Here is a 17,113-nt window from a genome sequence, read left to right on the forward strand (position 1 = left end):
AAGCCAAGTTGTTGATGATCTCATTGACACCATCCACTCAAACCTTCCAACGACCACACAGGATAGTGTAACATGCGTTATGCTCCTGGCTTTTGAAAGCTTGCATTTGGTCACCTGCCTCTCCCATTAACTGGTTGTATAATGGTACACACACACACACACAGCCCCAAATGGAAAACAGACTGCCTACTCTACTGATATTGATTACCAGTTAGAGCAATTTAGGGTGCAATCCTATGTTTTTATGGTTTTAAATTTTGCATATCAATTTTTAATGTTTTAATCTTTTGTAAACCACCCAGAGAGCTTCAGCTATGGGGCGGTATAGAAATGTAATCAATCATCATCGCCACCACCATCATCATATTCAGACAGAAAAAAGCCCTATAACTGTCAGCATGTCTGGCTGGGGCATGTTGAGATTTTTAGGACCTTTTCCTGTCTAAATATGGATGGGATTAGGCCATAATACACCCTTCTCCCGAGCCATCACCTGACAAGGGTGTTTTTCATCTCAAATGGAGAGAAACAGGGATAGAGGAGAAACAACTTATTTGGCAGCATCAACTTTATCAACATCTGATACAACAGAAACTGACATTGGAGTTTTAAGGACCCAGTCACTGAATCTGTGTCATTTGGGGGTTAGGTCTGGTCTTTCAGGGATGTGGTGTCACCTCCACCTTTAACCAGGACATACTAGTGGGATACACTTTATCTCCCAAAGGCAACTTACACTCATTGTATAGGAAACCAGGCTCAAAATCAACAAAATTTTACAGAGTATTGGAAATGATATGAAATACACGTCCTTCCCCAAAGTGTACACATATATTTTGTATCACTGGGCTCATCTACATCAAGCAGGAGCCACACTACTGCTTTATAGCAGTATTGAAGTGCACTACAAGATCTACGCTACTGAAGTGCACTGACAACTGTTGGGGCCCATGACACATCTACACCAAACAGGTTATAACACTATGAAAGCGGTATGAAACCAGTATATGGCATGTGTCAATGGGCCCCAACAGTTGTCATTGCACTTCAATATAAAGCAATAGTGTGGCTCTTGCCTTTGATATACCACTTTCATAGTGGAATGTCCTGCTTGGTGTAGATGAGCCCACTATCACCTGGAAATAACACCAAAACCTGCCAAAGCTGTTTCTTGCAGAAATAATGTGTGTACACACCAAGAGCAGCACCCCCTCTTTCAAACTACCTTCAACCCTCTGAAAAACTATTCCTTGTCTCCAGGCTAAGGATGTTTGTTCCTATTGTATTAACATGATGTGGGGTTCTCTAGTTAAACAGACTGAATCTTATTGTATTCTCATTTATAGGCACACATTTATACTGAAGTGAAGGAAGTTGGGTTTATTTCTCCCCCCAGCATTTAAGCACTTTCTTACAGCATGCCTGGATGTTTGCAGCAAATGGGCAGATTCTTCTAGAGCTCTCCTGACGGTCAGTGGGTGTTCTCTTCTACACCAGAGTCTGTGAAGGGAGATACTTTTCTGAATGGTAAGATAAAATCTGCTTGCCCTGGGGCAAGCTGAGGAAATGTGACGTCAATGTATTTCTGAAATGCTTCTCTTATTTCTAATATTTCAGCTTCCAGACTATCTTTCCAGGCTGTCATGTGTTCCACTTGCTGGCTAAGAGACAGGATCTCACTGTCTTTCTTGTTCACTTCGGTTATCACCTCTTCAAGCTGAGCTTCACGGACACTGTCTGCTATCTTGAGCAATTTCTTGGTTTCCTCCTTATACTCCTTTTGGGAGATGTTAAAGGCAATCTCCATTTCATGTTTTTTCTCCCAGGCTAACTGTTGCAGGTTCTTCTGATAAATTTCATGAGCAATCACCCCAGCTTGCTGGATTTGTTCCAAATAGTACCTGTAGAAATCAGAGGAAAGATCATACAGTGACCTTAACATGATTTTCATAACTAGAAGTTAGTTTTGTGCAAATTGCTCATTTCCTATAATTATAGGGGGGAAATAAATTATTTAGAAAAAATATTTAGAAATGGAAGAAATCCATGGCTGAAGCCCAAAAGGCAAAACTTCTGAAGATATCAACAGAACAAGTATGTTGCCCAAAAACTTTACAACCAGATTCTATGAAAGATAGTACTATCAAATAGCACTGGGCTGCAACCCTAAACACATTTGCCTGAAAATTAGTTTTGGAGAGTCATCACACGGGGGAAAATTGTGTTTCCTTACTGTCACTTCTCCACCCCTGCTTTTGTCCCTCATTACTTCCTCTTCTGCCCAGAGGGGAAAGAGGAAGTAAATAAAGACCACATGGCTCATTCAGGGGCTGTTTGTATTGCGCTGCTTTTCCTGCACTCAGCAGGAGATCACAGCACATTCCATTTTTTAAAAAAAGTCGGATTAAAAGGGGTCTATTTTACAATGGAAAAATGAGCGGAAGGAGCAGGAGGCAGACATTGTCATCTAAAGGATGTGCACACATCCGTAAGTGGGCAGTAGCAAGCGTGAGCTTGTCTGATGAACCTCTTAGTGATTACAGCGAGATGTATTTCTAAGTAAACATACATAGGGTTGTCCTCATGATTACCCTGTCTCTCCCCGTCCTGCCCTCCAGAAAGTCAATTACAGGAATAAAACTTGAGCGGAGAAATAAAAAGACAGAAATTTGAAAAAATTGGTTTCAATTTGTCTCTACCCAAATTTTCAGAATAATCTGGGTAGGCATGCACAACCAACTAGCTATGTATTGTGTGGTCTTGACAACCTCCCTATTTTATGCACGCTGAGGTCCAAACTGATGTGACTTAGCGCAAGACCCTTGTGTGAGAAAAGAGAACTGAAATCCAGAGGTGCTCTTCCACTAGCACGAGGCACTGTGCAACCTCTTTCACAAGCTCTTGTGCAACAGCTCAAGATGTGTTCTAACAAAATGTGTTGCACAATCACTTGCACAGGGTCTTTAGAACAATGTCACGCAGTGTCTTCCACTAGCTCTTTGCACAACCATTTAAGGAGCAGTGCTACATCAGAATTCCTTCCACCTGCAGATCTCTGGATTCAGCCCAATATCAGGCGCAGCCCTTTTTAAATCAATCTTTTAAAAGATGACATAGGATTGTTAAACTCAGTACTTTTGTTGTTTGGCAAGGACTTCAGCTATTTTTTGTCTCTCCTCCTGTCTTGCTCCAGCTACAGCTGTTGTCTTCTCCAGATTGAGCGCCAACACAATCCGTTGAAGCTTGTGCGTCATCCGCTGCTCGGCGGCTTCTGACTCTCTCTTCAGCTCCACTTCTAAGTGTTGCAGCATTTCTATCCTTGTATTTTTCAGCACTTCCTTTAGTAGCATTAAATATAAATAAGAAAGACTTTACTGTTTCCCTCCCACACACACTTTTTTTTAAAAAGAAAAGCCTAGAAAGAACATCAAACTGCCAGTAGCAGATTAAAATTCTAAATTATCTCCCATTTAAAAAAACAAAAAAACAGAACTCCTTGCATATAGAAAGCTAGCTGAGGAGGGTTTTTTTTTTAACCTTAACCTTCATCCTGATAGTTTAGCTTTTCATATGATGGGGTTGTTTTTACACACGGGAGTATTCAAACGTTATTTCCCCACTTACATTTCCAGAAAAATATTATATTCCCATGAGATTTCTGCATGTTTATATAGGTCTTGACCCTAACTTTCCTTCTGTGAACTAAACAGAGGTCTGTTCATGGAATGGGACTTTCCCGCCTCCCCTTCCTTGTATATCCTCTGCTCCTGAAGGTTTGGTGACCCTTGGAAATGTTGCAGGATATGTTCTGGGGTGGGGGGTGGGGGGTACAGATGGAAAAAGGTGGAGAAGACAGAAATCACCCCTCCTTGCACTGATGGAAGAAGAACTTAGGACCCAAAGCACTGCCTCTTAGTATCTTAGGAACAAATTTTAAATGACTACTGACTTGTAATGCTTGTTCATCTTTCGTTCTAAGATCTTCAAGATCTTTCTTGTGTAGCGCGTCAGCACGATTGAGGGCATCTTCAACTGCATCCTCTTTTTCTGTCTTAGCCTACAAAATAAGCCAACACCAGATCCAATTAGCTAAGAAGAAAACTGATATTGTAAATGAACAGATGTGTAGATTTGGGGGATCCTCTGGAGCAGATATGGGGAGGCATGGAGGGGAGGAATGGAAGGCAAAGTTTCATTGTGCAAACTGAAGTCCACTTGTACAACACTGGATGTAATCCAATATTTTTTCAATTTCCTCATTAATTTTCTTTTTAAAGGCATCTAGCTCCCATGAACAGCGAATGAGAACGTATACCTATGTCTTGACTGGGCCACTGCAGGTGGGAGCTCACACAACTAAATTCTCCTCAGAAAACTGGCATAAAATAAACAGAACTTTGTGTGAACTCCACTGTATGCATGCTTTATCTGACAAAAACAGAAAAGAGGTGGATACATTCTGCACGCAAAATCAGGAAAGAATAGCATTCTAGCCTGGTTTTCTTCCCAACATCTAGTTTTCTATGTGCAGGGTATTTGTTTTTACAGCAACAAACATGCATAGCAATCTACCTTTTTATCCCCATCTGCAGTCTGAACAGATACACCCCAGAAACACATCGGCCTGGTTCAATGCTGCTTAATAACAAACCTTAATGCATTCCATTAACCATTTTGTGGTTAAGCAGCATGGTTTAGTGTGTTGTCTGGACCAGGTCATTAACTTCCTAGCCATGCTGGGAGCACCGAGTTAATTGTGAAGTTTCTCTGGTTATATGGTGACAACCACGAGCTTCAAAGAGAAGCCCAGATTTGATAATCACACAAAACCAATGTTAAGACTAGTTGCTGGGACACAAGGTAAGAAACCTTTACACATCACACTAGACAGTGTGGAATGGTGAATGTGTAAATACCTGATGGAACGCCTCTCCCAACATGAACCTACCCGTACACTGCGCTCAACATGTAAGGTCCTTCTCCGAGTGCTTACTCCGAGGGAAGCTTGGAGGATGGCAACAAGGGAGAGGGCCTTTTCAGTAGTGCCCCCACCCCAATTATGGAATGATCTCCCTAATGAGGCTCGCCTGGCGCCAACATTGTTATCTTTTCGGCACCAGATCAAGACTTTTCTCTTCTCCCAGGCATTTAACAACATATGCTAAATTTGTTTGTTTTTTAATGGACCCCAGAACTGTTGTTGTTTAAATGGATACTGTTGTTTTTATATTTTTGATGGTTTTAAATTTTGTATACTTTTTAATGTTCATGTTTTTAACTTTTGTAAACTGCCCAGAGAGCTTCGGCTATGGGGCAGTATATAAATTTAATAAATAAATACCTTATGCATCTTGTTTAAATCATGCCTGAAGCTGTGATCCAGAGATATAATCAATATGAATCTGCATATACCCATGAGGTCCTCTTGCTGTCACAGCTAGCAATGGGAACTCTGATCACAACCTAAGAACAGTATCCACAAACTCAAATAGTGCCATTGGACCTCTACCAAATCTTTTAGTTGGATACTCCTCTTGTACATAGTTTGGAACCTAGTTTCTGCTAGCAGAAAGTCATTTGCACTAGCAGAATGATACAGTTGGATACTGCCTTTAGTCAGCAACTGCATAACTTTGAAAGAAGTTATTATGGACTTAAATGAGGCATTTTCCCAAACAAGTATGCACAGGATTACAGCATCGGTGTTTAAGTACAGACTACATCATTTTGTGTGTGTCATACCATAAATACATACATATAGGCCTGCCACCTTTTATATATGGCTGGTGGTAGTAGTTTTCACTAACTTAAGAGCTCTTTCATAGATTTTTTGAAGGGCTACTTGTGGACCACAGAGATAAAGAGACTGATTACTCATTGTGACTTCAATCCTATATATACTTTCCCATGGAAGTCAATGGGGCTTTTAGCTCAGTACACATACATACACTGCACTGCTGTTTCAATATTCATTAAAAACAACACAATAAAATCTATAAAACTCAAAAGTTCCTATGCCATATTTTTGTGAAACTTGCACCACAATTTAAACCTGTATCATGTATTTTGCATTATATATCTCTATATATTAGAGAAGGGCCCCATGAGTGTAACAGATTAGTTGAAGTAATGGTGGCAGGATAGTTTTACCTGAAGCCATAGTCTTGTTTTTATTTTTTCAATTCGTTTTTCTATTTCTAATTCTCTTCTTTCTGCTTCTGCTTGCTTAAGGTCAGCTCCAAGCTCTATATGTCAAGATACAGTTGAGGAACACAATGTTACAGGTTATGCATAAACTATACGTGTTTCATATTCCTTTGCTTTATTATTGAATAGATACTTTTAAGGTTTAACCACAAATATTATCTCCTGAATACTGAAGCACAGCATTATTTTTAGTGGGGTGTTAAACTCTTGTTGATTTCAGCAGGTAAAACATGGTCGTGCAAATTAGCCTGCTAGCCTTTTGACTACTTACATTAGGTTTGAAACCGCAAACAAGTCCTGACATCAGATTAACGCTTATAACTGGTCAGAATGGAGGGCAAGATGAATGGAACCAAATAAAGGGCAATTCTAAAGGAAAACCTGTTTCAGTCTGCAAGGGACCTGGGACTACAGCGGAGGTTCACCTTCCAGCAGGGTGATGACCTTAAACACACACCCAAAGTTACATCGGAGTAGTTTAGAAACAAGAACCTGAATGACTTAGAATGGTCCAGTCAAATCCCAGGCCTCAATCTGATGGAGAATCTATGGCAAGACTTGAAAATTGCTTTTCACCAATGGTCCGTATCCAACCTCACAGAGCTTGAGCAATTTTGCAAAGAATAGACAAATATGGCAGGATTCAAAAGATTCATAGCTGTAATTGTTGCCAAAGGTGCTTCTACCAAGTATTGACTCAGGGGGGTGAATACTTATGCAAGGGACTATATGTGGGTCTTTGTTGTGGTTAGGCATGAGTAATCTAGGAGGCCAACTTACCCAGTATATCTTTATGTGTATAGTATCGAGTTTTGTAAGGCTTATATTCCCTGATCCGCTCAAAGGTCTCTGGTGTAGGAGGCGGTGGAATTAGCTTTGAACAAACCGCACAGCACACAAAGGTGTCAAAATCAGGATTCCTAATCATGACTACACTGAAGACTTCCTGCTCCGTAGATAAAAAAACCTTGTAACTGCGGTATAGATGCAGAAGTGAAACCTTAGTTCGTGCAGCCAAACTTAAATTAATCTGGTGTCCCGTTTGTATCAGGCATGTCAGTGAAACAGAGAGGAAGGTTTCACCTTTGAATAGTAAGATGGTGTCTAAATATCTGCTGTTTCTTTGGCAGCTCTGATGTTAAGGAGCTCTGCACATCATGTGGCCATGAGAGAGTCTGAGGAGGTAGGCTAACTTCTCACCCAGTAACCGTTGCTAGGCAAGGCCAGCTTTGCTCACAAAAGCATTTCAGACACCAGTTAGCATTAAGCAGCATCCCAGAATAATTTTCAAATTAATAACTTTAAAGGGGTTCACCTGCTTTTCTAAAGCAGTTTATATGGGCTATTTAAGCACTTAATAATTCCCAACAGTTATCATAGAATAGTAGAGTTCGAAGTCCAACCCCCTGCTCAATGCAGGAATCCACCCTAAAGTATACCTGACAGATGCCCATCCAGCTGCCTCTTGAAGGCCTCTAGTGTGGGAGAGCCCACAACCTCCCTAGGTAACTGGTTCCATTGTTGAACTGCTCTAACAGTCAAGATTTTTTTCCTGATGTCCAGACGGAATCTGGCTTCCTGTAACTTGAGCCCATTATTCCGTGTCCTGCACTCTGGGATGACTGAGAAGAGATCCTGGCCCTCCTCTGTGCAACAACCTTTCAAGTATTTGAAGAGTACTATCATGTCTCCCCTCAGTCTTCTTTTCTCCAAGCTAAACATGCCCAATTCTTTCAGTCTCTTCTCATAGGGCTGTTTCCAGACCCCTGATCATCCTCATTGCCCTCCTCTGAACACGCTCCAGCTTGTCTGCATCCTTCTTGAAGTATGGTGTCCAGAACTGGACACAATAGTCACGATGAGGCCTAACCAGTGCTGATTAGAGGGGAACCAGTACCTCACATGATTTGAAAGCTATACTTCTATTAATGTATCCCAAAATAGCATTTGCTTTTTTTTGCAGTCACATCACACTATTGGCTGATATTCAGCTTGTGATCTACAACAATTCCAAGATCCTTCTCACTTGTAGTATTGCTGAGCCAAGTATCCCCCATCTTGTAACTGTGCATTTGGTTTCTTTTTCATAGATGTAGAACTTGGCATTTATTAAATTTCATTCTGTTGTTTTCAGCCCAGCACTCCAGCCCATCAAGATCATTTTGAAGTTTGTTTCTGTCTTCCAGGGTATTAGCTATCCCACCCAATTTTGTGTCATCTTCAAATTTAAGAAGCATTCTCTGCACCTCCTCATCCAAGTCATTAATAAAAATGTTGAAGAGCACTGGGCCCAGGACTGAGCCCTGTGGCACCCCCTCATTACCTCCCCTTAGTTTGAGAAGGTACTGTTGATAAGCACTCTTTGAGTCCGATTCTGTAGCCAACTATGGATCCACCTAATAGCTTTTCCAACTAGCCCACTTTTAGCTAGTTTGCTAATCAGAATGTCATGGAGTACTTTGTCAAAAACTTTGCTGAAGTCAAGATATATTATGTCCACAGCATTCCCACAGTCCACAAGGGAGGTTACCCAATCAAAAAATGAGATCAAATTAGTCTGGCAGGATTTGTTCCTGACAAATCCATGCTGGCTTCTAGTAGTCACTGCATTTTTTTCAAGGTGCTTAGATTTACTTCTTTATAATCTGCTCCAAAATTTTCCAGGGATGAATGTCAGACCGACTGGTCTGTACTTCCCGGGTTCCTCCTTTTTGCCCTTCTTGAACATAGGGACATTAGCCCTCCTCCAGTCATCCAGCACTTCACTTGTCTTCCATGATTTCACAAACATAATAGACAATGGTGGTACACTTTCTATGAAGTGCTTATTCCAGTCCTCTCCAACATGGTGCCTTCCAGATGTTCTAGCCCAGGATGATGAGAATTGTTTTATTTATTTATTTATTTATTTATAATATTTATATATCACCTAATATTAATATTAAAAACATTAAAGCAGTTCACATACACTATTACAAATCACATTACGGTATTAAAACACTACTAAAATCAATTTAAATTAAAACAAGAAAATATATTTAAAATAGCACTATTAAAAAAACCCACTAAGATGGAGCACCATATGATCAATTGCAGTTATTTACAAGCCAGAGAAGGCCTTGGTGAACAAGTGCATTTTTAGGAGGGGTTTGAAACATGCGCTAAAACCACACTTGTAGCTCCCCAACCAGATGCCCTCCAGATGTGTTGAAGGCTGCCTTATTCCTTAAAACATAGGTGTATAATATTGTTCTGTTGAGATTACTGACACATGGTGAACGCAGAGCAGACTTCAGAAACATGGCTAGCGGAGTATCTTTGGTAAGTGGGGAAAACACCAATGCTTCCCTAATTTGGCACACGGTCTGAAAAGAGAACCCACTCTTCCAATTCACAAAATCTTTCATATTTTGCCTCTTGGAAACGGTTCTTACGTGCTATAGAGATATAGGGCTGCTCCTATACAGGTGACTAAAATTCATTTGGGATGCAGACGGAATGAGGAGCCCACTCACCTGAAATCCTTTTAACGCCCAACTTATGTGCCATGCAACCACTTTGCTTGATAGCACCACAGCACTTTGGGCAACAGTGACAGGAATACATGCACATAGGCTTATACTGTAAACTATCAACCCCACTTGGCAACAGCCATGGGTCGATGGCAGAGACTTTTCTTAGCATGCAGAAAGTCCCAGGTTCAATTGCTGACACCGTATATTGAAAGGCTCTGAGACTGCTGGATTGGGAAAGATCGCCACCTAAAAGCCACTGCCAATAGGCTAGAAGGACCAATGATCCGATTCGGTGTATGACAGTTTTATACATACTACACGGCTGTGACCTCCTGAGCCAGCTAATAAAGCCAGTGCCCTATTCACACAAAGGACAAAACTAGGTCTTAAAATATGGTCAAAAATTATTACTACATGTTTTGACATAGCTTCCTACATCTATCTTATATTTGTCCTTGTAGCCCAAGGAACTCTCTAGGGTCTTAAGCAGAAGTGTCTCACCTGATACCTGATCCTTTTAACTGGAGATGCTAAGGACTGAACCTACGATCTTCTGAATACAAAGCAAGTGACCTGCATGCTCTCTTCCTTTGTTTTTGTATATGTAACAGCTATAATGCCAGAAGTCAGGGATTTGCACCATTACCAAACAATGGAACACCCGTTTTACCATTAGTTCCCCAAAGGAGGGAGTAGAAACTAAGCATCTGCCCGATTATGAGTTACAACAGACTCCCCATCCACAATGCTATTTTCTGATATTAGAATCAGCCCCGTCCTAACGTGGCACAGTGAGACATCAGGCTGATGAGCTAGTACCGAAATCCCAAAGGCAATTATTACCATGGTGTCTGCAACACAGAAAGTTACACATATTGCAATATTTTCCTTAATAATGCTAGCTTTTATTCAGAGTATGTACAGGCATTAGCATTTTATACTGATTAAATTATACTGCGTTTCAAAAAACACAAAAAACCACCCATGCGTTATTGCACAGGGAAATGTTGGCTCTCCACACAAAATCCTGAGAGTCATAATTCAGAAAATCACATGCACCAATTATTTCTGTCTCCTTCCATGTTGGCACATACACACCCTGTGTTAGCGGTCCGTTTCCTTAGTCCCATTTGGAAGTCTTGCGCTTCATATGTCTGTTTCCCTCACTGTCAATAGCTTCATAGAGATCCTTTCTATTCTCTTGTTGCGCATGCAAGTATCCAATATAGGCTACGCAAAGAGTAACCGTTACAAGCCCGAAAGCCATAACTGCTTTGTTCTGTGAAGATAAAAAAGTACATATATATATCCAAAACATTTTAATTACTCCATGTCATATACAACGCATCCCCACTTGCCACAGGATCCTTGCTGCCGCTCTTTTATTTTATTTTCCATCTTTGTTTAGATTTCAGCATGGGGAAAGGAAAGAAGCAGAATCAAGGCTGCACTCCTACACACTCTTACCTGGGAGCAAGACTCCGTGAACTCAATAGGGCTTACTTCTGAGTAGACATGCACATAGGCTTGTACTGTAAACTATCCAGATGCCTGTCAGCCTCCTACCATGTGCAGGGTGGGAGTAGTGTGGAGGAGATTGTCACCTCCATGCTCCTCTCGCCCTGCGTTTTTGCTTGAAGGGTGATTTTGCCAGTCTAGCTGGGGTTCTGCAGAGCAGAAGGAAAGGAGGCTGGGGCAGCCAGAGGATTTTTCGTAACCTGGTCACCCTGTTCTCCTCCCCTCTCCACCCACAGAACCTCCCCCTTTCCCTCCTCTCTGAGCTTGCTTTTGCCAGCTTGGAGAGGCAGCTGGTGCACTTCTCTTCTGCTGTCTGCGAGAGAGGAAGGGTGCTCGGATTCCCGGGTCAGTGACTGGAGCCCTGTCTCCAGCCTCGGATGCAGGAATCCAAAATATTTTATGCCCCTCAAGACTCTGTCTAGGGACCAGATCATTGTTCTCTAAATCACTTTAAAATCAACAGCCAGCATGAATATTAGGAAAAAGTTTATCCAAATTTAGAGTTATTCTCTGGTGTGGAGCAGGACAATAGTGTATATATTCTTCATTCAAGTTGTATTGTATGTATCCTGTCCTTAAAAATTGATTGTTCGATGGCTTGCTGTTCAGATGGAAGGTTTGCAAACTGCATTAAAGGTGACTAAGTATATAAAATATGAACATTTTTATTGATTTGGCCTCTTTTATTCCCCCAAACCCTATAATTACTTATAATTATATGCTACATGAGGACAAAGTATTTGCATTGGGGAAAGACTCCTGTAACCTGCTCTGATCCCATGAAATACAAGCATATTATAGAGCTAACAATCAGTCACTGGAATTCATATCCCCTTTACTGCACACATTTTACAAGTCTTTAGATTATCTACAATTGCCTAGTTCTGTTAGATACCGTACATTACAATACATTAAGGTTGCACCCCATATAAACTTAACTGGAAATAAGGTTCATTGAGCTCACTAGGACTTACTTCTAAATAGACATGTATAGAATTACAGTTTAAGTTCCATAACTATTTCAACCACAATCCATTAGCTAGATGCACTCAAGTTAAATGCACTTAACCTATATATTTGAAATAGAGGTGCTGAATCCCCCCCCTACATTTTCTTTTTAATGGTGTTGTGAATGGTTGTTGTAAATGGATATGCTTTGTCATGTTCTTTCTTATTTCTTTTTATTCTGTTGCTGTTGTCTTGTTTCCCCCCTTTTTGCTTTGGTTATAATTGCATATAGCCCATTGTTATTCTTTAACAAGCCTCTTACGGGTTTAATGAAAAGTTCTGGGTTCACAGCACGGAACAGAGTAGTGGTTCGGACACTTCGGAGTCCTGGAGTTCGATAATCTTTCTCTTTTGGTGCTTCATGTTGTAAATCTGGAGGCTGAGGTGCCGAAGACATCCTACTGTTGCATAAAACATTTGAATTAAATAAGTGAATACTTAGGCGCTCTGCTGGCAAGAAGACATTGTAGAGAAAACATGTACATATAGGCGCCGTTCAGACAACACACTAAACCATGCTGCTTAACCACAAAATGGTTAATAGAATGCATCCGTTAACCATTTTGTGGTTAAGCAGCATGGTTCAGCATGTCTGGACGGGGCCACACAGTATATCAACATTGGGTCCCTTTACTGGAGGAATTTACACCACCTGAAATAGAACTTTATTCTGAGAGTTCAGTCCATCCAACTAATAAATCTACCCAATTTGTCATGTATCGAATTTTTACCTTGCACAGCATCTAAATCATCTTCAGGTTTGTTAATAAAAAGGCTGTTTTTCTGATTCCACTGCCAATTTCACCCCAAGCAGAGACATTTCTGAGTAAACAGCTGGGTTTTATACCAACCCCCCACCCTGGTTTCGGTAACATGTTGCACAATGAAGAGCTCTGGAGATCTCAAAAGCTTGCACATTTTGGGAGAACTTTTGTTTGGCCTAATAAAGGTCTGACGTCAATATAGGTTTTGGAGTTTTTGTTGACTGCCGACACGCCAACCTTTGCTTTTGAAATACAGAGTAGAATGCCAACAGCCGCTGAAACAGTTTTCGAAAGAAGCAATCGGCATAGTTAAGTATTAATTAATGTTAATTAATTAGCTAAGATGAGTTCATGGAAACAACAGAGGCGCTTCTTCTGGGAAATATTAAAGACCGACTGAAAGGAAAGCCACTGGGATCAAGTGACTTTGTTACAATGGGAGAAAGCAAGCAGGAGGGGCTCCGGGGATCCCCCCCCCCCTTCGCTCACCGTCCTCAATGCTCCGCCGCAAACCTCGATCCACTTTGAACGTTCCAGCGAGCCAGGAAAGCAGACGCACCTTCGCGATGCCCGCTCGAGGCCAAGCTCGCGTGCGCCCCCTGCCGTGCGGAGGCTACCTCTGTGCTCCGCTCGATGCTAGGCTGCACGTCAAAGGATGTCGCCTCCTTTCTCCCCTTCCCCAAGACCGTTCGCGTTGTTGTGCGTTTAAAGCGCAAATGCACGTTTAGGCAGAGAAAAACGTCCTTCAACTCGTCTAAAACAGACACAGGATTGCCCCAGCGCGGAGGCTGGTGGATGAGGAGGGGCCTGCAACTTTGGGAGAAAACTGAGGCTGCAAGCCCCTGTGTACTTACTAAGGAGCAAGTCCCACTGAAAACAGCAGGGCTCACTTCTGAGCCAGGATTGTACTATAAATGCACTGAGTTTTAGAAAAACAAACCAAAACAATGATAGTTGAGCTGGGCTGAGAGGTGGAGGGGGCATAGGGCCAACCAAAATGCCACAGAAGTGTGTAAGTACTTGAGTTCTCCAGGGAAAAAAAGCTAAAGAACACTGGATAGGAGGGGGCACACTAGTGTGACTTAACAGAAAATAGGAAATATGTGGTAAAGAAAGATTAAAAGGAGAGGCAAAAGGTGCAAACTTCTAACCAGAAAAAAAGTCCTACAACTCCCAGCATCCTGCAGCCAGCCAGCAAGCCTCACTGAGTTTAACAGTACTTATTCCCAGATAAGGGTAGAACACCAAGAGAGAAAGGATGATTGGGTTAGGTTATCATCCTTTTCTCAGGCTTGTTCAGTGTGATTTAATACTAAGCAAGAAAGAACAGCTCTCTTTAAAACATTGTAACACTTGAGATATTATATTAATCAATTTCTATTAAAGGTCTTGCAAATATTTGCAGATTTTTAGCTGTACACTATTAGGAAAACCTGTGATAAGCACCACCATATAGCCTCAGTGGTGAGTTTCTACCAAACCCTGTTACTATACCACTATCAAAACATCTGACTACAAGTTACAAGGTTACAGAGCTTACATTTTATTTATTTATTACATTTATATCCCATCATTTTTCCTCCAACGAACCCAAGGTGGTGGACATAATCCTCCTCCTCCTCCATTTTATCCTCACAACAATAACCTTGTGAAGTAGACTGGGCTGAGAGTCAAAGTCAACCACTGAGTTTCCATGGCTGAGGGGGGACTAGAACCTGGATCTCCCAACTTAATGGACTTACAGCACCACCATCCCCAACTTTAAATGGTCATGTGTATTATTCCAGTTATAAAGCACATAAGTAAAATTTCTGCAAAGCCCTACCAAGGAAATCTATGGAACCCTGTGTATAAATCATTACAGAGCCTAAATTTCAAGGTCAAACATTTACCAGCTGCTAATATTAGTAAACTGCCTTTCCATCCCATCCCTATTTAAATTAAAAACAATTAGTCATCGTGAATGCAATTTCCATGAGTTACTAGTTTGCAAATATCAGAGAGTGGAAAATGCCAAGGATCTACTTTGGTACCAGAGGATTCAATGGGCCATCTGTGTTTTGTGTCAATATTTAATTCACAACACATCATTTTCTGCACTAGTAGCTATTGTTGTGGCAACAGCTTTTATAATAAAACTGCAGAGAAGAAAGCAAAGAAATTGCATTGTCTGATTCCATCTTCTTTCTTATAACTAGAAATGCTCCTATAAAATATTATGTGTCAGAGGAGTTATTTCTGTTGAGGCGTGAGATAGTGGGAAGAGAGACCTTTATATTGTATCCTAGTGGGTGGAGAGCAGGGAAGTTCAAGACCTTGTAACCAACATCACACAGTACTACAGGTGTATTCTGTACTGCAAGCACAACTTTGCTAGGGCTCACGTTACTGGTGAGATCTTGGTTTCCTTTTCATAGATGAAGTGGATATAAAATGATCATGGCATTATAGGGTTCATCCATTTCACAGAATCATAGAAGGGGCCTACAAGGCCATTGAGTCCAACCCCCTGCTCTTTGCAGGAATCTACCTTAAAGCATACCTGACAGATGGCTGTCCAGCTGCCTCTTGAATGCCTCTAGTGAGGGAGAGCCCACGACCTCCCTAGGTCATTGGTTTATTTGCCATAAAATTGAGCACTTTGATCTTATCGATAGGCAGCGTTGCGGCACAAACTGTCGCTTGTCTAGCTAAACCTGCATAAACATCCACCTCTGCCCTGCCTTTCTTCCAAACCTGTTTCCAGTAACTCTCAGACTTTTAGATGTAAGCTTGTTTCCTCTTTCAACTTACTCCCAGGCAGCCAGCCAAGCACCAGCTGATGGTGCGAAATGGAGTGGGGGATATAGGAAAAGCCTTGCCTACAGTTGTGTGCACACAGTCTGCTCTTTTTGAATAGGATCTGCAGGATCCTGCACTAATCCAACACTGACATTAGACATGCAATACATGATGCCATATCTGCTTCCCTTCTGAAACAAGAGACTTCCTTCTGAGTAAACAGAAGACCTCAGGAGTAAGCATAGGGCTGCAGAGCACTTCTTTCCAGTTTGCTGTTTTAAACTTTAAAAAAAAGCTTCTGAGTGACCACACTATTAAAAGTCAGTTCTATAGGTGTTTACTCAGAAGTAAGTCTCTCTCTGTTCAATGGGGTTTATTCAAAGGTAAGCATGCATTGGATTTTAGTATGTCTTGGATGTAAATGCAGTTGAAATCAATGGGATTTACTGTTGAGTAAGGGAACCAGCAGATCTCTATTTTATGAACTGGAGATGCACAGCTTCACATGATGGAAGTAAAGGAAAATAGATCCTTCACAAATGCAGACAGGTGGAATTTTGCATTGGTGGAGTATCAGGGAAATGGTTTAAAGGAATTTTTTTAAAAAAAGAAAATCCTAAAAAATCAAGAGATGAACTGACCTGATTCAAACTTGGCTTGCCTAAAGCTCTACTTAAGAGCTCTCAAGGTCCCAAGTTTCATTTCTTTCTCTTTAAAAATAAGGGAGCTGTGGGCAAGGAGGGTGGGGTTGGAGCAGTAAAAAGTCCATTCATTCGAACATTTGACATAGAGTGCTGGAGGAGGAGAACTGCCCCATCCGCCCCTTTGGTCAGCAAAACTCCATTCAAAGCACACATACACAACAAAGGAAAAAGCAAGAGGATAGCACTACACAGAGGCTTAAGGACGCATTAAAGTTGCTAGGGAGAAATAATCCAGACTTTGCATGCACCAAAATAATATGCAAAACAGAAGAAAAGAGGCAGAATGGGTGCAGGACAGGGATGATGTCATGTGAGTCCCGTGGTGCAAGACCAGATCCCAAGCGTGGCAAGAATGTGTTCTACCACTGGTGTGATGGAGCTCTAAAAGACAAATAAATACATGGCAGAGGTGGTGTCTGAGCTCCAAAATACAGAACCTCTCTTTTGAACCCAAATAAAGATGACACTGGAGGGCAGCCCTTTCCTTTGCAGCATGCCAGCATCCCAGCTGCTATTATTATTATTATTATTATTATTATTATTATTATTATTATTATTATTACGAATAAAGCTTAAGAAATGAAATGAATATCAGGAGGGTCAGGGAGACTGGTGG

At 41.3% G+C, this 17,113-nt stretch overlaps 2 protein-coding genes across 2 annotated transcripts; both read right to left on the reverse strand.

Moving 5' to 3' along the window:
• Nucleotides 1–1,335: 1,335 nt before the first annotated feature.
• Nucleotides 1,336–7,135, reverse strand: C4H6orf163 (chromosome 4 C6orf163 homolog). The gene is made up of 5 exons (XM_063125776.1): nt 6,988–7,135; nt 6,151–6,245; nt 3,950–4,057; nt 3,136–3,338; nt 1,336–1,901 (listed from the first exon to the last, which is right to left on the reverse strand). The coding sequence occupies exons 1-5, from the start codon at nt 7,133–7,135 to the stop codon at nt 1,472–1,474; spliced, it is 984 nt and encodes a 327-aa protein (XP_062981846.1). The 3' UTR covers nt 1,336–1,471.
• Nucleotides 7,136–10,523: 3,388 nt separating this feature from the next.
• Nucleotides 10,524–13,565, reverse strand: SMIM8 (small integral membrane protein 8). Its single transcript, XM_063125778.1, has 3 exons — nt 13,502–13,565; nt 12,511–12,649; nt 10,524–11,001 (listed from the first exon to the last, which is right to left on the reverse strand). The coding sequence occupies exons 2-3, from the start codon at nt 12,643–12,645 to the stop codon at nt 10,843–10,845; spliced, it is 294 nt and encodes a 97-aa protein (XP_062981848.1). The 5' UTR covers nt 12,646–12,649; nt 13,502–13,565; the 3' UTR covers nt 10,524–10,842.
• Between the last annotated feature and the right edge of the window lie 3,548 nt (nt 13,566–17,113).

Source organism: Elgaria multicarinata, chromosome 4, assembly GCF_023053635.1.
Source record: "Elgaria multicarinata webbii isolate HBS135686 ecotype San Diego chromosome 4, rElgMul1.1.pri, whole genome shotgun sequence".
NCBI lineage: Eukaryota > Metazoa > Chordata > Lepidosauria > Squamata > Anguidae > Elgaria > Elgaria multicarinata.